Genomic DNA, 21256 nt, shown 5'->3' with positions numbered 1-21256 from the left:
ATACGTACGCCAAGGTAGTCTTAGGTCACCTTTGGTACAATTCAGGTACACATTTTCCGGGATCGATCAGCGCCGCACAACCAGGGACAACCAGCTGCCAGGACGATCAGGACTACCCTGCCCTTGGGCTCACGTCTGGCTCCCTGCACATCCTTACTACTATCTAGAGTGCGCACTTTGACAGAACGAGGTCGGCCTGAGTTGAACTACTCGGCTTCGCGGTCGGAACGAGTTATTCGGCCAACTAAGTGAGAGGCATGCGTTCAAAATGACAAAAGGGTCTCCAACGATACGATCCTTAATCGGCACAGGCGGAATCACATGAGTCAACCTACACATAGACTTCGTCCGGCCTCCAGTTACATTATCCCATGGTTTTTTTCCACGATAGCAAATATAGCCAACCGTGCTTCGGTATCCACTTATATCTTGCATGTGACTAGAAATCACCCGACTTCTATCGGTCTAAGCATGGCTAAGCATATATTCGATCCTGGACCTACTTAGGGTTTAAAGTATATATCTGGACAAGGTAGTTCTATGCATCAAGTGTTTCCAAATCAACTCTTATAACTTGATGCATCAAACATAAACGACTCAAGTGATATTTTATAAAACATAGGAGGCTTAGAATGCTCTGGGGCTTACCTTTTAGGAAAGAAGTGGGTCGGTGGTCAGGGCACTCCGGAAGTTCTTCTGGAGCTTGCTTCTCGCCTTCGGGAGCTGCGGGCTGGGGTGTCTCATGATTCTCCTCTGCTTCGAACTCCAAGAGGGTGATTTCTTCGAGCGATCTTATATGTATGAGCACGAATAAGATATCATGGATGCATAGGTAATGACATGGATGATATGATGAAATGCATACTCATGAGTGTTCTTAATAGCAAGGTATTAGGGTGATAACAAGATTAACTTCTTTTACTAAATATGTGCATATCTCTTCTCTAATAATTAAACAAATGTCCATTTAAGCATTTTCTGGACTACAAGACAGCAGCCACTTGTTTTGACCATAACTGGAGTTATACACATCCAAACAATATGATCTTGAACTTTCTGAAAAGTTTATAAAATTGTCTATAACTTTATTTTAATCATCTTAAGCTATCTACGTCAAACAATTCAATCTTTCAGATCTATCTAGAGGACAAGCAAATCTGACAGTAGATTTCTAACAGCTATAAATCTTAAACCATTTAGCCTATAGCTATGAAATTTTAGGACAAGCAAGATGAGTAAGTTACCTACAACTTTGTTATTAACAAGTTTCGCAGAAAAGATCATTATCATCATGAATTTGTCAACACAACAGAAACTACTCATGCAGCCATTTAGTTGAATTATAAAATAATAATTAACTAGCTGCCTATAACCAATTAATTTTGAGCATAACTACCGATAGCAACACATCATATGCATTACAAGCACCATAGAAAACATCATGGTTAAGCCCAAATAATTTACTTATGTACATTTATTAATTTTCTTATATAATAAAGTGATTTAAAGGATAAATGTTTTCAATGATCAATAAATTTGGAGAAAATTACGGTAGGTTACATATGACCCCAATAGTCTACTATACAAATTTCATGCTATTTGGATAAGTATAGCAACCTCTACAAAAATGACAAGTTGCATAGGCTTATTTTAGCAAAAATAGTTTAGCCTAGTGAAAAGTGTCAAACAACATATTTTCTATTTTTCTTACTTTCATCCTAGCATAAGAACACTGGGTAGAAATTTGCATGATCATAAGTTAGGTATTTTTACCCCCATTTATTTTTACTAGAAACTAGCAATTATTTAAGATTAAATAGGAAGACCATATTCCAAGTATGTCTACTATAGGTTTAGCATTTTTTCTAGCTAGAGCATGTCAACACAAGACCAGCAAAATTGGAATCATAATTTTTGCATTTCCCTAGCTCAAAATATGCATTTTACAAGATAGAAACAAATTTAAAAGCACTTATCTAGCTCAATTTCATTCCCCCAGAAAAATACCTTAAACAGTAGGCTTCATATTTTTATCAAATTGTACACTTTATGGTCCAACAAAATTTGGTTCACTCAAATTGGACACTCCTAGCTCAAGATATAAATTTTTGAAGTTTGCATTTAAATCTATGAAAATAAATAAAGAAAATCAAATTTCAAATCGGACCCAGCAGCTAGGTGCACCCGGTCTAGTGCACCCGGAGGCACCGACAGCTGGGCCCCGTGATCAACGGGTCCCAAACGTCAGCGACACAGGAGCAAAGCGCGGCGTTTGACCGGCTATATCTCGCAGGCGGCGAGGTCACCAGCGGTGAGATCTTCACCACTACACTCGCCTTGTCAAGCCGCATCAAGGGGTACCCTCAGTTGGCTCGACGCATCACTGGAGCAACCTCACCGGCGACAATGGCTGCGCGGCGGAGGTGCTCTGCGGCGGGCTCGTCGTCTCCGGCGATGATACGGTCAGGAGAGCATGGCTACAGCGTCAGGAGGTCCTAGCAGAGCTCTAGGGTTAGGTCTAGGTCATGGTGGAGCGGCGGTGTGCTCCAATCGCGTGCATGGCGGTGCGGCGGCGCTTGCCGTTCCGACGAGACGGTGGTCGGTGACGGGTCTCCGTCTTCGGGGATGGTGCTAGGGTTCATGGCATTGCAGAAACACACACTATAGGGGGACGACGGGGTCGAACAAGGGTCGGCCACGACGAGCTTGAGCTCGCGTGCCATGGCGGGCAAGCTCAGCGCGGTTGCGCGTACCCGCGCGGTGGCGGCGGTAGCGATTAAACCGGCTACGGCGTGAGCTTCTGTGACCTAAGGTGGGACAGCAAAAGGGAAAAGGAAAAGAAAAACGTGGTCGGCAGGATTCGAACCTGCGCGGGCAAAACCCACATGATTTCTAGTCATGCCCGATAACCACTCCGGCACGACCACTGTTTCTCGTTTGTGCGTTCGTAATTTCATTACTGTAAACACCACGTAACCTCCTTCGTTTTATTCAAACACACCCACTAAAATTAGGCCTCGTTTAGTTCATCTCCCAAAAATTTACACCATTACTCATCAAATGTTTGACACATGTATAAAATATTAAATATAGACTAAAAGAATAACTAATTATACAGATTGTGACTACTTTACGAGACGAATCTTTTAAGTCTAATTAGTCCATGATTTGATAATAAAGTGCTACAGTACACACATGTACTAGTGACGTGTTAATTAAGCTGACGAATTCTGTAATTTATTTTTTTATTAGTATCTGAACACCATATGCGATACTCCATATAACACTCGATGTAAGATCCTGAAACTTTACACCTGGATCTAAACAAGGCCTCAGTTCATAGTTTTTTTTAGGTACAGAGACATCTGTCTACGTGCAAGTGTAATGGCATTGCCACTGCCCACTAGCACAGATCACTCGTGGCATCGATCATCACAAACACCAGAGATGAAAGTTCTGTCTTGATCGCGTGCACACCACACGCATGTAGCCTCATTCCAGTTTCTGCATCTGGGCGGGCCTCTGGGCCGCCGCCGCCGCCGCTGTCGAGTACTCGAGCAGCGGGCGGACCGGCGACGCCGGCAGCGCAGCGGGAGGCGGGCGACGTGCAGTGATCGCGCTCGTGGTCGGGCCGGCGGTGGCGGCGGGCGTGGACGACAGCAGGAGGCGGAAGGTCCATGCGAGGACGTCGGGCACGAAGACACGGAAGACGTCGTACCAGCTGGGGCGCTTGACGTAGGCATCGCCGTGGCAGGCGCCGACCACCAGCACCCACGCGTACGCCTCCACGTGTGCTCCCCCCGGTAGTGCCGCCCCCGCCGCCTCGTACTCTTCCTGCTTCCACTGCACCTCCGCCGCGCCTTCCTGATGATGGTCCAGCGTGAACTAGCCACCGCCGGCGTCGCCGTCGACTCAGCCGTGTGTCGCGATGGTTACGCCCACCTCATCCTTGACCTCGTACCGGAGCGTCTCATAGAAGTCCACCACCGCCGCCTTCGCCGCTTGCCGTACGTGCCACATCATCAGTCGTGTTTGTTAGAACTGATGGTGACCACCGAGTTCACTGTCTTGGAGCTGGCTTATAGCCGGCCCGGCTCGTTACCACGAGCCTGCGCTCTCACAGGTCCCAGGTCTACCGGAGCTGACAACATATAAGGCCTTTGGGCCTTACTCAACCAAAAAGACTAGTCTTATAGGTGGGGGTTGGCCCGGCTCGTTACCATAAGCCTGCGCTTCCACAGGTCCTAGGTCCACCGGAGCTGACAACATATAAGGCATTTGGGCCTTACTCAACCCAAAAGACTAGTCTTATAGGTGGGGGTTCTCCCGCCTTATATGTTGTGCTCCCCCACCATCGCTATATGATGTGGGACTAAACCCCAACAGTGTTACTGTTACCCGTTGTTCTGCGGCGGCAAACAACTTTCTTCTTCAGAGTTCAGACAAGAAGAGGAAAAATAAAGGCTTGTCATTATTACATACAGAGTAGAGGCTCATCCTTGGCATTGACAGCCAGCTCTCGACGGACGCGTTGATGACGACGCGGTCGTGGCTCCACCGGAGGTAGGGCAGCGCGGCGTAGGTAGGGTACACGTTGCCCTAGAAGTTGATGTCCTGCAATTTTGGCCTGTTCGCTTAAACTTATCGGCCGACTTATCAGCTAGAATCTACAGTATTTTTTTCTCACAATAAAACAGCTTCAGTCGGCTTTAATATCAGCCGAACAGCCCTAGCATGCGTTACATTGCGTTTTGTTTCCCTTTCCGATGACATGCATGTGCATGCTGATCCTCGACGACATGACAATGCATACTATGAGGCATAGTTGGCCATGCAGCCCGAGCCCGTCAGCTCGGCCCAAGCACGGCCCGGCACGGAGGCTAGCAGGCCTGGGCTAGCCTGGCCTAGAGCAGCAGGCCGTGCTTGGGCCTGACCCCAGGCACATGGGTCGGCACGGCACGGCCTGTTATAGAGCAACCGGCCCGGTGACGGCCCGGCCTACCAGCCCCCCTCCTCCCCCCCCCCCCCCCCCCGCCCCGCGCCGCGCCGCGCCCCCGCATATAAGCGGCTCCCCAGTCCCCCTGTCGCCTCTCCTCCTCAGTCCTCACCTCTCCACTCTCCCTCCTCACCCGCTCCGTAGTCAGCAGTCGCCTCGCCTCCTCGTCTGCTCCGCTCTCCGCTCCAAACCCTAATCCCTAGTTCCCCACTCGCTCGCCGCGGCGCAGTCGAGCCACGCTCGCCTAGTCGCCTCGGCCTCACCGCTGGCCGGCTTCGCAGTCCGCTCCCAACCCTAACCCTAATCCCCACTCGCTCGCCGGCTCGCCGTGGCGTAATCTCTGCTCCCTCTCTCGCCCGCATCGGTCGCATCCACGATCTGGTGAATCTGAGCTCTCTCTCGTGATCTACTGATCTCATTCGTCGTCCCTGACTCCAGTGACCTCGATCTGCCTCTTCTCCCTTTTCTCTCTCTCCTCCCTTCTCCCTCTCTCTTCTCTCACTCTCGGTGAACTATGTGAGTTTGTGACCGTGTTCCCGTCCATCCCTCCTCCGCCGTTCGCCATCGTTTCTAATCGGTCTCTCTCCTCTGGGTGGCCCTCGTCATCTCCGACATCGGGCTCCGGTTGCGTAGGTACTCCACTAACCCTAACCCTAACCCTAGATCTATCTTATCCACTTCTTGTGTCTCTTCCACTGACTCTGGATCTGTACCTCTATGGCTCTATCTCTCTGACTCTATTTTTCTCCTCTGTGCAGGTCGGTTGCCGATGCCTCGTCGTCCTCTTCCTGTGGCATAGACCGGGCACGGTGGTCGCGCGCACCGTTGAGGAACGGTGCTAGAGATAAGCCGTCCACGGTCAAGGTCGCCATGGCGGATGACGATGATGTCATCTATCCACTCACCGGCAATGATGACCTGATCGCGGCAGGGCTGCTCCCAGAGGACGACGACGACATCCGTGATGACGCTGCTGCGTTGTCAGGTATCGATGTTGGTAGCGGCTCTGCTCCGATCGATCTGGACGGTGGCGACGGTGGTGGAGGGGCGGAGCTGGCGCCGTCGGCGACGGCGACAGGGACACCGGTCGGCTCCAACAACACAGATGGTACCTCATGCCTTGGTAAGCGTAAATCTAGGTCTGGGTTAATTTTTTATGAGATCTATGAGACTGTGAATGGTCAAAAGGTTCGAACTGCTGCTATCTGTAAAATGTGTAAGAGTAGATTGTCTGTTAAATCTTCTGCTGGCACTGGCCATTTGATTAGGCATCAGAAATCTTATAGGAAAAGGTTGATTATGCTGCTAGGGTTCAGTCTAGCCTTTCTTACAATCCTAATGAATAAGTACATAACTGGGACTATAATCCTACTGTTGCTCGCTCTGAGTTGTGTAGGTTGATTGCTAGGCTTGACCTTCCATTAGGTATAGGTGAGTCACAGGTATAGGAGGATTGCATTGTTCTTGCTCATAACCCTAGGTTTGTCAAGGTTTCTAGACAGACCACCACTAGATATCTCGGTAAGCTGTTTACTGAATGTTGTGATAAGCTTAAGAATTTTATGTTGCCTGCTGCTTCTTCTGTTGCTTTGACTTTAGACATTTGGTTTGGTAATGCTAAGGAGAACTATATTAGTCTTGTTGCTTACTATGTGAATGCTGATTGGGAGTTACAAAAAAGGGTTATTGGTCTTAGGTTGATTGAGGTTAAACATTTTGGTGAAAACATTGCTGAAAGAATTGTTGTTGTGGTTGAGGAGTATTGTCTGATTGACAAGATTTTCTCTGTCACTCTAGACAATGCTTCTTCTAATGCTAGGACTATGAACACTTTGACACCTCTATTTGCTTATTACTTGGGTCCTGATCCTTTGGATCCTAGTAACCGTAAGTACAGTCTTGTACATCAACGTTGTGCTTGTCATATCATTAATCTTATTGTAAAATCTAGCTTAAAGAGGTTGAAACTTTACACAGAAGATTTTAGAACTGCAATTAACTTTTTAAATTCCTCTAATCAAATAATTGCATTGTTCAAGGAATACTGTAATGCTAAGGGTGTTAGACCTAGAAAGTTTGGCTTGGATATGGATGTTAGATGGAATTATACTTACCTGATGCTTAAACACTTGGTTCCATATAAGAATGTATTTTCTGTGTTCATTAATTTCCATTATGGTTCACAATTGTTGACTATAAATCATTGGTATTTTGCTGAGAAGTTACTGGAGTTCCTGGAACTCTTCTATGACTCCACTGTTGTACTGTCTGGTGTTTATTATCCTACAAGTCCACTTGTTCTGCACCATATCCTAGAGATTGCTTCTCATTTGCATGCATGTGAAAAAGATCATAATCTGAGAGCTATTGTATTACTTATGTTATTCATATGCATTCATTTTTTATCCTAGAGCTAAGATGAGAGGTTTCTTTAATGTGCTGCAATTACTTGGTGAATACACTAGTTCTGAGTACAGTTCATACTATGTTGATGTCAAAACTGAATTGTATAAACTGTTTAATAAATATGAGAGCAAGTTTGGTGCAGCTAGGTCTCAAAGGGTTGCACAACCATCACATCATACAGGTAAGAAAAAGCAGGCCTAGGGAAGAATCTTTGGTCGTGGATCAGGTGTTGTTGGTCCTTCCCCTCTCCCTGCCATTTCATCTTTATCTACTTATGTTGTTTCTGAGCTATCAGCTTACTTAGACAGTGACAATGTCACTTCTTATGAGGATGATTTTGACCTACTTCTGTGGTGGTGTGACCATAAGCTAACCTTTCCCATCCTATCTATAATGGCTAGAGATATCCGATCAGTTCTTGTATCTACTGTGTCTTCGGAGTCTTGTTTCAGTTTGACAGGTAGGATAATTGAGGAACGACGGCGACGCTTGTCACCAGAGACTGTGGAGATGCTGACCTGCTTAAAGAATCGGGAGTTAGGAGAAAAAAAGGAAACACCATGTGTTGACAACCAAGAACTTGAAGACTCATTCCAGAACTTACCTTGATGAAGATGGACCTGCTGGTGGTGCTCCTGGTACTTAGTGAGGTACTGAGGTTGAGACTTGCCTCCTGAGTGTGTGTGATCTGTGACTGTGAAATGGTGTGTGTGACTGTGAAAGACTTGTCTATCATTTAAACAATGGTTAATTAAGAGCTAGCTGCACTCTTTTTTTTCTTTCTAGGGTTTCTCACAAGGGTGAGTTTTACCTTAGAAAGGTTTTTAATAAGGTAGCATTGCACTAAACAACTCATTTTAGTTATTTCTGTTGTCTGTCGGCTTTGGACTTTGATTCTGTGAATCAGTGAATGTATGAAACTGTGATCTGTGAATGTATTGGATATTTCGACTTCCATTATGTGAATGTATGAAAATGTGACTGTATCGGACAAGTTTTGGACTTTGATTTTGTGAATGTAAGAAACTGTGATGATATATTGATGTGAACTGTGAATGTATGAATTATGAAACTGTGAACTGTTATCTGTTTGTGAAACTGTGATTCTGTGAATGCAAAGGGTAACAGGGCGCGGGCTGGCACGGCCCATGATTCTAGCCGTGCTTCGCGGGCCGTCCCGACACGAAAATCAGCCTATAGGGCCGTGTCTGGGCCGAAGGCCAGACCCATAACCTTATGAGGCACGGCCCGTGAGACACGACTTGCCGTGCCGGCCCGTTGGCTATGAGGTGCGGGAAGGCCGTGGTGTCGCCGGCCTCCTCGAAGGTGAAGTCGTGGCTCAAGCTCACGGTGTTCACCAGATGGTTCACTGCCGACGCATGCATGCCCAGCAGGTGTGTGTCAGAAGAAGGCAAGGATTATTGCAGTTGCAGACAAAGAGGATTCGACGACTCACGCTGTCCTAAGTAGCTGACGGTGTCGGCGACGAGCCTCCGGCAGTCGTCCTCCTTGACGACGTCGGCGGCGATGACGAGGACCTGGCCGGCGCCCAGCTGGCGCGCGTTGTCGCGGATCCCGAACAGCCGCCGCTCCCGCCGCGCCACCAGCACCAGGTTCGCGTTCCGCCGCGCGTACTCGTACGCGATTTGCTGCACTTGCACGCACACGGTGGGCGTGTGTCGTCGTGTGTTCATCATGCTACTAAATTGATCGCAACGAAACAGTGAATCTGCCGTACGACATCGATACCTACCTCGCCGATTGCGGAGGATGCGCCGGTGATGACGACGACTTTTCCCGGCATGTCCTCCTTGGTGAGGGTCTTGAGCGCCCACTCGACGCCGCGCAGGAACGACAGCGTCGGCCACGCGAACGCCAGCATCACCATGCTCGCCGGCGGCACCACCAGGTCCATCACCGCGTTCACCAACCGATCCATCCTAGCTTTAGCCCTTCCCTCGATCGATCACTCCCTGTCAACTCGATCAACACCTGATCCCTGCAGTCTTCAATGATCTTACTCTGAATGAGAATGCTGCGTGGATGAGCTGACGGAGAAGAGATCGAATGGAGGAGATGGAGTAGTCACTTGACGAATCCAAGTTGTGCTTCTGTAGTCTGAGGAACGGAACGGACGGGGATAAGGACAGGCGAGGGTGGTGAGAGACGGACGGGTGCGGTGCATGGCGGGCAGCTGCGTGCGAGGCCCTGCCGGCTGCCGCCATGCGCACGTCGGTCCAGGACCAGGAGGAGGCACGCTTTGGCCACTTCCTCCTGCACGGCTCCCTCTGCGTATGCGTGCTAGCCGCCGCTCTAGCTTAGGTACTTGTCACTCGAGACATCTTCTGCCGGCTCTGCGTCTGCATATACGTGCCGCTTCTGGATTCACCGGTGTTGTCAGCTGGTTTGCCTTCAGTAAATTGAGCAGTTTCCTCTTTGGCTTCTAATTCACCGCACCGGTGTTGTCACCGGACACACAGATGACACCGCTATATAAATTTTGGGACCTAATAAATATGAAAATTCAAGAACTGGAGATCACAGATCAGAGTGATATCATCGTACGTCCAGGCTCCGAGATTCAAATAGATGACATCACTGTGTAAGTTTAAGGATCGTTCATGAATTTTACTCCCCGTGGAATTAAAACAGTGAATACTCCAGCACTTGCCAGTGGTTCAGAGAAGTAACAACGGTGAAGAAGAAGCAGAGTATTCAAGCATGCAAGCCATTATATATGTACACGAGGAATTTCCCTTCCGAAACCAATTCAATTCTTTTCCTGGAACAAACATCACATTTTGATTCTGATTTTGTTTTTGCCGTCTCCTGTACGCGCGAAGAATAGCCGATGTTGCTGACGATCACTACCCAGCTATACAAGCTGGCATGGCTAGAACGCGCAGCACCGCGCCGTGAGGCCGCCGGAGTCGCCGGCCGACGACACCTGAATCGCCTGCCCCTCCCCGACGGCTCTCGCCTCGTCATCCGCCGCCGCCGCGGTGGCAGACAGTGCCTTCCTGCTGACGGCGCGGTAGATCTCGGTGAGCAGGGTCTCGAACGCGGCATCGACGTTGGTGGCGTCGAGCGCGGAGGTCTCGACGAACGAGAGTCCTTCCCGCTCCGCGAACACGGCGGCGTCCCCGCGCGGCACGGCGCGGAGGCCGCGCTGCTTCACCAGGTCGGTCTTGTTGCCGACGAGCATGACGGCGGCGCCGCGGCCGTCCGCGTGGTCCCGGAGCTCACGGAGCCACAGCGCCGCGTTCTCGAACGTGGCCGCCTTGGTCACGTCGTACACCAGCAGCGCGCCCACCGCGCCGCGGTAGTAGGCGCTGGTTATGGCGCGGTACCGCTCCTGCCCCGCCGTGTCCCAGATCTGCGCCTTGATCGTCTTCCCGTCCACCTGTGATCGTGATCGGTCGATGAGAGTTGAGTTGAGCAGAGCAGGCAGTCATGGCCGGCCGGTCAAGCGAAGCGATGGCCGATATGGTGGTGGATACAGGACGCATGCAGCAGCACGGTACGGGCGTACCTGGATGGTGCGGGTGGCGAACTCGACGCCGATGGTGGACTTGGAGTCGAGGGAGAAGGTGTTGCGGGTGAAGCGGGAGAGGAGGTTGGACTTGCCCACGCCGGAGTCGCCCACCAGCACCACCTTGAACAGGTAGTCGTAGTCGTCCGCGGCCTGCTGCTCCCACGTCGCCGGCCGCCGCCCCGACATCGCCCCTCCGCCCCCGCCCGGCCCCTTGTTCCCTTCCCTCCGGCGTGGGTGTACTCGATCGATCGGCTTGCGTGACTCTGCTGCTGCTGGCTGGCTCGTGGCTCGTCGCACCTCGCTGCCTGCTCCCTAGCTTCTTCCTCGTAGGCTTCGCCGCCACTCGGTGTTATTTTCTCTGCTGGCGCCTCCGATCCCGCCTGCTCTTGTTGCTTTGGCGGCTTGCTGGCTGGCTGGCCTGTGGGCTGTCCGCCGGCTGTGTGGCTTTCGCTTTGGAACGGAAGACCCAAGCCGGAGTGGTGGAGGAGGAGACCAAGTCCGTACGAGCAAATGGTACGGCCACACCACACGTGCACCTTGGGGCTTGGGCCACCTCACTTCTCTTTTTTCTTTTGTCTTGTGTCAAAAAATGCCTACCATAGCGTTCCTAAAAGAAAAGTCATGAAGTGTTATTCCCAAATGAAATCGAGTATATTATGGTGATTTGTATTTTTTTTAATCGTGATTCTTTTGCCCGGTGTTATCATGTAGTATTTTTTTTTTGTTAGCAATCAATGGCTGAATATTATGATCGCTCCTAAAGAAGACAAACGAAACACTTGAAATGCTTACGGATCTCTTAGGTCCTGTTTTGGTTACTATGAATTGAAAGGAATCGGAAAGTAACCTCATAATGAAATGTGAAACAGTTTCTAGATATGGGTTTTAATTCATGAGATCCAAACGTAACAAGCTTTTAGGGAGTGCTTGCACACCTCTCAGGGCCATTTGAAGTGGGAAAACAGACATATTAGATGAGCTTAAAACTCCAGACTTCAAAGAATGTCTGTATATCCAACCACAATTGTCAGGAACAGGGTTGTGTCCAACAAAGCTCTTTTTCGTTGTGGAGCACGCACGGGGAGGAATTGCAGTGTGGATCTAGCCATATCCCACTATGGGAAGGACACACCAATGGAAGTTGAGAAGAGAGGAGAGAAGAGTTCAACGGACACGGTTTCAACCAGAGCCACCCAATGCGAGTCGGCCGGCTCTACGTGTCCACTGAAACACGCACAAAAAATTGGCAGAGCTATCTATCACGCACTCATGCACTGAGAAAAGTCAACGGAATTTCCCTCACGGTTGGATCATCATAGGACGACTTATAACGACGTTCATGATGAGTGGTCACTGAACTCAAGTTTGATGGTGTTATCTAAGTCTCAAATTATCAATTTACAACATGTATAGGAGATTATAGGTCCTAACTTGTTAATTATCACTGGAGGTCCAAATAACTTAGCACATGATTGTCGTGGCTATATGAGATAGATAGAGGACTCCACTGGATGTGTTATATTTTTTTCATTGGTAATCACGTGCAACCCAAAAATCATCCAATTCAGTGGCATGAAATAACAGACGTCGCATAATCCCTTCATTTTAAATTGTAAGTCATTCTGATATTTCTAAATTGTTATTATGCACCTACATATACGTTGTATCCATATATGTAGTAAAATCTATGTATATAAAAACCCCCAAAACGACTTACAATTATGAGTATATAGGAAGTAAATGCTAAGCAATTAGATGATCAACAAGCTTTGAACCTTGAGTGAACCACATAATAAGTTCAGATGTCTAGATATGCAAGCATAATAGTTTGTGTCTTTGCGGACTACAGTGACACCACCAAACAAATTTGAGATATTTTCTACTCTAACTCGGCCAAAACTTGTATTTGTAATTTTTACTTATTTCAAACAAAAATAACGGCAAAGGCTTTGGCGTTGTTTCTATTTTTTTTATACGACTTGCGAGCGCCCATACGTCTGATCGTGCTAGCGTCGGACGGTGCTTGTTGCACGCCACGCCAGTAAGTGCGAATCGCTCGCACAGGCGGGACCGCCCCGCGCCGCTCCTTTCCCGCGCAAATGCCCGTTCGTGTTTGCTCCGCTTCCGGACTGCCTGAGCCCACGTGGGTCACCTGACCCGGCTGTGGATGCGTCTGCCGGTCTCAGACCCCGCACGGTGACCCACGGCGGCATCAGCATGCGACAGGTAGGTTCTATTGCAACATGTGTAATACCAGATCTACTTTTACAATATTCAGAAACACTTGCAACCTACGTTTGAAATAGCAGGAAAAACACATGTCTTGCCATTGCAAACATATGTATTATCCAGATAAAACGCTTGCAACATACGTATGAAACACTTGAAACATACGTTAGCAACATGCATGTATATGCAACATCCAGATCTACCTTTGTAACATCCAAATGAAACACTTGCAACATACGTTTGAAACGGATAAAATATTTGTAATATATACTTGAAACATACGTGTATAGCCATTGTAACCTGTGCAACATCCCGATTTACTTTTGCAACATCGATATAAAACACTTGCAACATATATCTGAAACATTTAAAACATACGTTTGCAACATGCGCTTTCAGCACAACATCTCTTTACTGCTTAGGAACGGTGGTTGGTGCATGGAGTTTACTGGTGTAGAGCTCACTGCTTACGAAAGTGGACCACGCGCTCGAGAAGGCCGCGATGCAGCGTGGGGCGCGCGCGGTGGATGGAGCGTGGCACGACGGCGGCTGGCAACGTGGCAGGGCCAGCAGCCGAGCCGAGCGTCGTGCCTGGCAGGCCAGCGGCCGAGCGCTGCGCGTTGGAGGTGCGGGCGGAGGTGGCATCACGGAGACAAAGCGACGCTGCGAGCGACTCCTTGCGGCTGAGCAAAGTGAGTCAGTGTGTGGACCCAGAGAAGCCTAAGCGCACGTTTAGATCTAACGAGTTAATGAGCGCTATGAAAAGCACCGTCCGGACTCCCTATCCTAATCATCTCGGCTCCAATTAAGAGCTAGTTTAGATGCGAAATTTTTTGCAAAATACAACTGTAGCGCTTTTCGTTGTTATTTGATAATTAGTGTCAATCATAGTCTAATTAGGCTTAAAAGATTCGTCTCGTGGATTTCGTCTAAATTGTGTAATTAGTTTTATTTTTTATTTATATTTAATGTTTCGTATATGCGTCTAAAGATTCAACCTGACGAAAAATCTTAAAAAATTTGGTAAAATGAAGTGGAACTCAACAGGCCCTACTCACTGTCTCGCTTCCTGCCCGCGCAGCTGCAGTTTAGTCTCCACCACAAGTGCTGTCGTAGCAGTAGAGGGAGGCCAGGGCAGGGCAGGGCAGGGGCCAGCGGGGCCGGCGAGCGGGGATGGCGGGCTTGGCCACGTACTCCGCGTCCGCTACCACCGTGGTGGCGATGGCCAAGGGCAACGGCAACAGCAAGGGCGTCAGAGGCGGCGGCTCCGCGGGCACCAACAAGGTCAGCCTCCGCTCGGCCCAGTCCCCTTCCTACTGAAGAATATTCCGATTCCGTGGCCTCGGATTTGGGCGGGGTAGTCGCCCGGGATGGAGCAATGCAGGGGCGACGGTGCTTCGCGGGCAGGATTTTTGTTGCTGCTTACTGGAAATGGGAACATGGAAAGTGAGATGAAAAAAACGAAAGAAAATTTGATGGGTGTACAAGGTTCAGTCAAGTGAGTAGTCAAGGGGAAAATAGATAGAGGACCTCTTATATTGGTTCCTGGCTTCCTGCTATTGTAGAATAGGTCTTCCAGGAAAATGAATTTGGGATACTATCACAAGAGTTATTAAGGCATTGCATTTTAGGATTATGAACACATTGGGATCACTAGTCTTCAACCTAGGAGGTAGAATTCTGCAATTTGTGACAGATCAGGAGTACAGTTGGAGCATCCTTCTCTCCACTCCGTTTTGTGAAAGGTAGCAGCGGCACTTCAGTCCTGCAACAATGGTAGGGTGGTTCAGAAACAGATTTCAGCAAGGTTCCAGGATACTAGTATGAATGACCTAGTTTTTGCACCTTATAAAAAAATCCTAGTTCTTGCAGATTGTAAACCCAAAGTTGCCATATGTACTGCCTGCACCATATACTTTTCTTCTATTTTTTGTTCAATATATCTGAAATAGAATGATGACACAATCTAAGCCAATCAAAAGTAGATCTCTTACTTCAGTCAAACTGTGTGGTCTGAACATTTTGAGCAGTCTAAAAACATGGTATATATATGTCAGCATGCATTCAATATCTGTATGACTGTATCGCATATTTTAGAACTTCTAGCATAACAACTTCAGACAAGTAGTTACAAATAATGAGGCCAAAGTTGACTAAGCTTTTCAGTATATGTGATCCATGGCCATGGAGAAACTGCAAATCTTCAAAATGGATTATTTTTAACTACTCTAGTGCCTATCTTCCATCAGAATCCAGGATTTTTGGAAATTCAAGGCCTAGCAAGTTCGTCTATTGCATCATATAGTACTAGAGAACTAGCTTGTCAATGTCATCACACCTAAAATCAAATAAAAAAGATTCATGTTTATGCTAAAGCTGACTATTTTCCACTGGGATCACTTATATTGAACCTAGGAGGTGGGATTTCTGCAATTTGAGACAGATCAGGAGTACGGTTGGAGCATCCTAACAATGATGTCTCTTATTTGTAGGTGACGCGGCCTCCTAGGATTACATCTAATGTTAAGCAGAACTTGAGGATTCTAAAATTTTGGAAGGTGACTTTTCCTGCATTCAGTTTTAAAACTTCCATTCCAACATTGCCATTGCCTATCTGCCTCCGGTGCTTAAATTCATGTCATGCTAAACTCCATATAAATTTTCTGCAATCGCATATTGTAAGTTTGTAACTGCATCAAGTGTTTCTTTGATGCGTTCATTTATTTCTGTTTCAAAAAATGGATTGAGTGCATGCAAGGTTAACTTTACAGCAGCAGCGGAGTGTGTGTGTAGAGTTGTGTGTGGTTTTGTGTGTGTGTGTGTGTGTTGTATGGGTTCTTATCCCATTTTATTATCTTCTTAATATAATGATGCGCAGCTCTCATGTGTTTTCGAGAAAAAAGAAGACCGGCATGGGGTCAGATTATCAGATGCATGTAATGCTTTTGTAGTTAGAAATGTTTGGGACTCACAGTAATTCTACTTTGTTATGCGGTGCGTCATTTTCAGAGTAAAACACATTAGTTGTTACAATTACCTAAACCTTTGTTCTCAGGAATTTGAAAGGAGGCAAACAAGTGGACCTCAGCCTGCTACTAGGTACCGCAAAAAGAAAGTAATAAAAGAAGTGCTTCCTGATGACACAGACTTCTATGAGGACCCTTCATCCACTCTTCACTTGTCAGGCTTGTCCTTCCTTTCAAATCCAATTCTCTTAAAATTACTGGTGATTCAAATTGGTCATTCTGAGTTGCTGACTTTGCCTTTTCATTTAATATAGGACAAATGAGGGTTTGGAAATTGCTTCACCAGTTATTCTTGTGGATGGCTACAATGTATGTGGCTATTGGGGAAAGCTTAAGAAGGATTTCATGAATGGGAGACAAGAAATTGCTAGACAAACGCTCATTGATGAATTGGTATCTTTCAGTGCAGTAAGAGGTCTGCTCTAAAGGATTAAACCAGTTATAATAGTGAAAATGTCTCAGTTGTGGTTTCTCAAAAGAAAAAGGGTCCCAATCATGCTGCCTACTTCAGCAATAACTTAAAGCTGATACGAAGTTGAACTACTTAGTGTACTACAATTTATAGTAAATTTAGTCACAGCTTACAGATGAATGCGACCAATCAAGTGTGGAACATAACTCAATCAGGTTTTCTTTACCTGATGGCAATACCATTTCCCCTTCATTTTCTCAGCAATTTTTAATTTCCTTGATAGCCATGTACAATCTTATGCCGGCTTTTATATCATTTGTCCCAATTATATTGCAGAGGTAAAAGTTGTTGTGGTTTTTGATGCTGCCAATTCAGGGCTTCCAACACATAAAGAAACATATAAAGGGTAAGAAACTATAAATTGACTTTTGGTGCTAGTCCCCCCCCCCCCCCCCCCCCCCCTTCTCACTAAATAATGATCCTGTTATGACCGACATCCCCTATGCCAGGCGCAGGCCCAATAGTGGCTAGGGGGCCGGCTCTGTTAGGGGGCTTAGAGGCCCAATTTATCGCATATTTGGTATTTTCTTAGAGATAGATATAGTTCCTTAATTATAGCGTCTATAGGGAAGGATAAATACCTGTAAACTGGGATGATTGGAAGATAAGCAGCAGCAACCTAATTTGTTGCCGGCTTCCCTGGGGAGCCCTAGCCGCACCCCTCTGTCCTCCCTGCGCCATGATCACGGCGCCCGTTCGTCGTCCTCGCTTCCCTAAGCTTCGTCCACCGATCTCTCACCCCTGCACCCTACGCAACAAGCCTGGTAGGATCCGTAATCCTATCAGATCCATGCAATTAAAGAGATCTGACTAATAAAATAAGTGGAAGTTCAGTATTTCTGTCAGGTCTTTACAGGCAGTTATTAGAGAAAACCTAACATACAGATTTTGCCTCATCGAACAGGGTCGATGTTGTATATTCTGCCGACTTATCTGCTGATTCTTGGATTGAGAAGGAGGTACATGTTGGAATTGCACATCAGAAGCATTGGCTAGAGTTCCTTGGGTAGAATTATGACGCTACTCACCAGTGTATGGTTGATGATCAAGTTCGTTATCTGGGATATGCATTTGGTGCAGTCCAGTGCTGTTTCTGTAGTCCTTGAGTGGTCATTGGAGGTGATAGTTTCCTTTTCCTCATATCTGAACTGAAGGCTCATGAGCCATGTTTGTGCTCTGTTCTTGGGGACAGATGCTTGATGCTGTAAATGTTGGACCTGAATTTGGTCCTGGTAGCAATGCTAGCGGGCCGGGGGTTCTCCCTGGAACTCTAAAACACTCACCAGTCTATGGCAAAAATGCCCTATTATATGAAGCATACATGACCCCAAAAAAAGGAAAGTAATTGAGCCAGTTACAGCATGCAGGGAGGCCAGTACATCTTAATCCTAGCTGTGTCATAACCAACTGTTTGAATCTTTAGAGATTCTACGGAAAGGAATTTGCAATAGAAGTGCAATATACAGGAGGGCCTAGCCCCTTCCACCCACCGGCGTCGCCGGGATCAGTGGAATGAAATTCAGGTGGGGATCGGCTTTGATCCCCCCTGTCGTTGACCTCAAAAAAAATATACAGGAGCATTTTGCTGGTCCAAAGTAATGCAGTTTGTTCCCATTTCATCAAGAGGCATTTACTATAATATTAATTTTGGCACTACAATATTTCTCTGGACGCGGGCACATGATTTTTGGAGCAAATGCTCTTGAAATGAGTTCATATCTGAACACAGATGAAATACATAATATGTAGGTACTGAGTGTTTTGCTGGTTCTTTCACTTATGTAGGTCGAAGCTTTGGTGGCAGATGGCTGCCCGAAAGTGTGGGTAGTAACATCCGATGCACTGGAGCAACAATTAGCACATGGAGAAGTATGTTTTCTTCCTTTCTATGATAAGTTGCTTTATTTATCTCTACCAGGCAATAGGCATTTTTTCAGTATTTTTCTCACAAAAAAATTATTTTACTTTTGTTATTAAGTTCTGCCACAAATCTTATGATAGTGTCATGGAATAAATTTTGCCAGAAATGCTCGCTGGTTCTTTTCTTGGAAACATGAATCTGATTGTTATATTTCAGAACATAGAAAGGAATAGGAAATGACAGGGATCAAGGGAAGATGATCTGAATATATGAAAATATGCTAGCTATGTTTACATTCGTGAGGAAATTATCGTCCAGAACAAGATGAATGGTGGAGAGCAGTTGAAAGTTTATACTTACAGCATACAAGATGGTGTTTGTTGCTACTTTCTTTTTCACCACATATTCACATGTTGCATTCGTGATGATTTAAAAGTAGTCTGTATTGTATATTTTGTAGGGTGCTCTTATCTGGAGCTCTAAAAGATTGGTGAAAGAGGTTAGTCCTGATTTTTTTTTTGGCATTTCGTGGATTTGAATTTCTCAAACGATAATATATTTTCTTGTGGCTCCGCAGATAAAAGAATCGGAAAAGGAACTCGATCTGGAACTGAAGGAAACCAGGTCTTGAGTTACATCTTTGCAACGATGTTGCATCATTTTGTTTTAGAAGATTTGCTTTCTCCATCAAAGAGAGACAACTTTACCTATCCACCTGTGGAGCAGCAAGAAATGCTGCAGCACTAAATTTCGTTCTGATACATTCTATATGAATCTAAAATTGACAGGTCGACGTCGTTGCAAGGAAAACTCCTGCAGCACAAGCTGAACCCAAAGGTTGTGCACGCACTAAAAGGTCTTAGGAATAAGCTTGAAGAACAAGAGCGGAGAAAGAAGTGACCACTAACTACTGTACCATGGTTGACAAGCGAAGCGGAAGAGAGCAGGTGTACATAAGTGCGTTTGTGCAAGGACATCAACTAAAACTGGAGATTGAATCCATTGACAGCGGAGAGAAGAGCTAAGTTCGATGCGAGCACAAAGACCATTATGAGAAGGCGGAGAAGAGCATCAGGAGCATAGTTTTTAAGGCGTTGTCTAGTCGTCGCCTTGGCGTCCAGGCGATTTTCAAACCTGGGCGTCGGGGTCGCCATGACCTTGAGGGATATGGCGTCCGCAGTTGTCGCCTATAGGCGCGATTTGGCGTCCCTTTTGCGCTGGGCGGGCGTCGCAGGCGCGGAATCTTGGATGGCGCAGTGTAGTAGCAGCGCGCAGGCGGGAAAAGGAGCAGGGTTTCAGCGCGCGGGAAGTCGAGGGGAGTTCTGCGCACAGGGAAATCGCGAACCTACACCCCCTGTGGGGCCATGACCCCAGGCCAGCACGTCAATTGAGAGGGGAATGGGCGAGGGTGGTAGGGAAAGAGGGAAAAGGGAAGAGGGTGGCCGACGTAGCACCTGGAATACATGGTGGTGGCGCGCTGCCTCTGTCCAGCTGCTCCTGCTCCATCGATTTTCGCTTCCGCCGCCGCCGATTCACCCCACCGATTCGTTCCTCCTTCCGATTCTCCATCGATTTGTGGCTCCAATTGGTGCTTCCGTACGGTTCTCTGTCGATTCGTGCCTTCAATTGATTCTTCCTCCGCTCCATCAATTTGTGTCCCCGTCTGGCCCGTCATCGCAGGCTCGCGGCACACAGGTAACTCTTCCGCTCCCGCTCTCCACTGTAGGCCTCTGCTCTTCTCCTTGGATATGCTCTGCCTTTAGGATTGCTGGTACATGGGCTCTAGGATTGACAGCAACAAGGTATGTTTGTGCTGCTCCATAGTAGGTTATAGTATGTGTATGGCGTCGTCTCGCCGCGTGCCTTACTCGTCTAGGCATCTGGAAGGGGGTGGGTCGCCACGCCTCGCCTTACCGCCTTAAAAACTATGATCAGGAGTATGCTAGCATCATGTAAATGAATCTGGTTTCCTTTGGGGTGCAGGGAGTTTTGTGTAGACACCATCAGTGGCCTGTGGAAAATAAAACCACGCATGATATTGATGCAGCTTGTTATTGTTAGCTGCTGACGTTCTGAGAGGAATGTGGACAGGTCCTAAGGACAGATAGAGATGGATTGCAAATCCAATCAATGGATCCTTGTATGTTACTTCCTCCGTACCAAATTATAAGTCTGCTTTGACTTTTTTTGGTACATCTGTATCAAAAAAACTCAAAGCGACGGAGGGAGTACATTTTTTGTGTGTAGCGGTCTCCTCGTATTGCACAGGCGAGGGTAAGGCTTGCCACTAACATCCTTCCTCAGACCCTGCACAGCGTGGGAGCTTTCTGCATTGGGTACGTCCTTTTATATTGTTATTGCCATAATAGTCGAATCCTTCCATTACTGGTTCACCGCACGACAACTAGCATCCTTCCATTACTGGTTCACCGCACGACAACTAGCAGTGGCAGGTCCAATTCAATTCAAGGGTATTCAGCTGAATAACCATTATTTTTTTATGAAAAAGTTGTATAGTAGAAAAATTATAGGAGGTCGCCAGCGTCAGGAGGGCTGGAGGTGGAGGCCGCGGGCCAATCCCTAGCATTCCCTCCCCGGTCCTCGATCCAGGGCTCCAAGCTGAACATGCATCTGAGGGGGGGCATGGCAATGCAGGCGCCGCTGACATCCACCTTCATCAGGGCCGCTGACATCCAACTTCTTCATCAGGGCCTTTCGATGGCGACCTACA

The 21256-nt window shown here is 47.3% G+C and overlaps 2 protein-coding genes, 1 long non-coding RNA gene, 1 other non-coding gene and 1 pseudogene across 6 annotated transcripts; 2 read left to right on the top strand and 3 right to left on the bottom strand.

The window, feature by feature from the left end:
* Positions 1–2845: 2845 nt before the first annotated feature.
* On the bottom strand, positions 2846–2927 carry TRNAS-AGA (transfer RNA serine (anticodon AGA)). Its single transcript has one exon. It is a non-coding gene; the product is annotated as a tRNA-Ser (tRNA).
* Positions 2928–3337: 410 nt separating this feature from the next.
* On the bottom strand, positions 3338–9526 carry LOC136517722 (11-beta-hydroxysteroid dehydrogenase B-like; annotated as a pseudogene).
* Positions 8687–9644, top strand: LOC136517723 (uncharacterized). Its single transcript, XR_010774331.1, has 4 exons — positions 8687–8728; positions 8797–9015; positions 9127–9311; positions 9520–9644. It is a non-coding gene; the product is annotated as an uncharacterized lncRNA (long non-coding RNA).
* A 429-nt stretch (positions 9645–10073) lies between these two features.
* Positions 10074–11480, bottom strand: LOC136517721 (ras-related protein RABA2a-like). Its single transcript, XM_066511367.1, has 2 exons — positions 10935–11480; positions 10074–10805 (listed from the first exon to the last, which is right to left on the bottom strand). Exons 1-2 carry the CDS (start codon positions 11121–11123, stop codon positions 10296–10298), a joined length of 699 nt encoding a protein of 232 aa, XP_066367464.1. The 5' UTR covers positions 11124–11480; the 3' UTR covers positions 10074–10295.
* Positions 11481–14226: 2746 nt separating this feature from the next.
* On the top strand, positions 14227–21221 carry LOC136518105 (uncharacterized). Of its 3 annotated transcripts, none has more exons than XM_066511762.1 (10): positions 14227–14450; positions 15659–15724; positions 16222–16346; positions 16447–16607; positions 16941–17010; positions 17569–17623; positions 18450–18533; positions 18986–19024; positions 19103–19149; positions 19314–21221. In XM_066511762.1, exons 1-10 carry the CDS (start codon positions 14340–14342, stop codon positions 19423–19425), a joined length of 870 nt encoding a protein of 289 aa, XP_066367859.1. In that variant the 5' UTR covers positions 14227–14339; the 3' UTR covers positions 19426–21221. The 3 variants fall into 3 exon arrangements, with proteins under 3 accessions (XP_066367859.1, XP_066367860.1, XP_066367861.1); XM_066511764.1 differs by lacking the exon at positions 14227–14450 and adding an exon at positions 14457–14942; XM_066511763.1 differs by lacking the exon at positions 15659–15724.
* Positions 21222–21256: the final 35 nt, after the last annotated feature.

The sequence above is a fragment of the Miscanthus floridulus genome, chromosome 17 (assembly GCF_019320115.1).
Source record: "Miscanthus floridulus cultivar M001 chromosome 17, ASM1932011v1, whole genome shotgun sequence".
Classification (NCBI taxonomy): Eukaryota; Viridiplantae; Streptophyta; class Magnoliopsida; order Poales; family Poaceae; genus Miscanthus; species Miscanthus floridulus.
The sequence above is the reverse complement of the archived record's forward strand: the minus strand, read 5'-3'. Positions and strand labels throughout refer to the sequence as shown.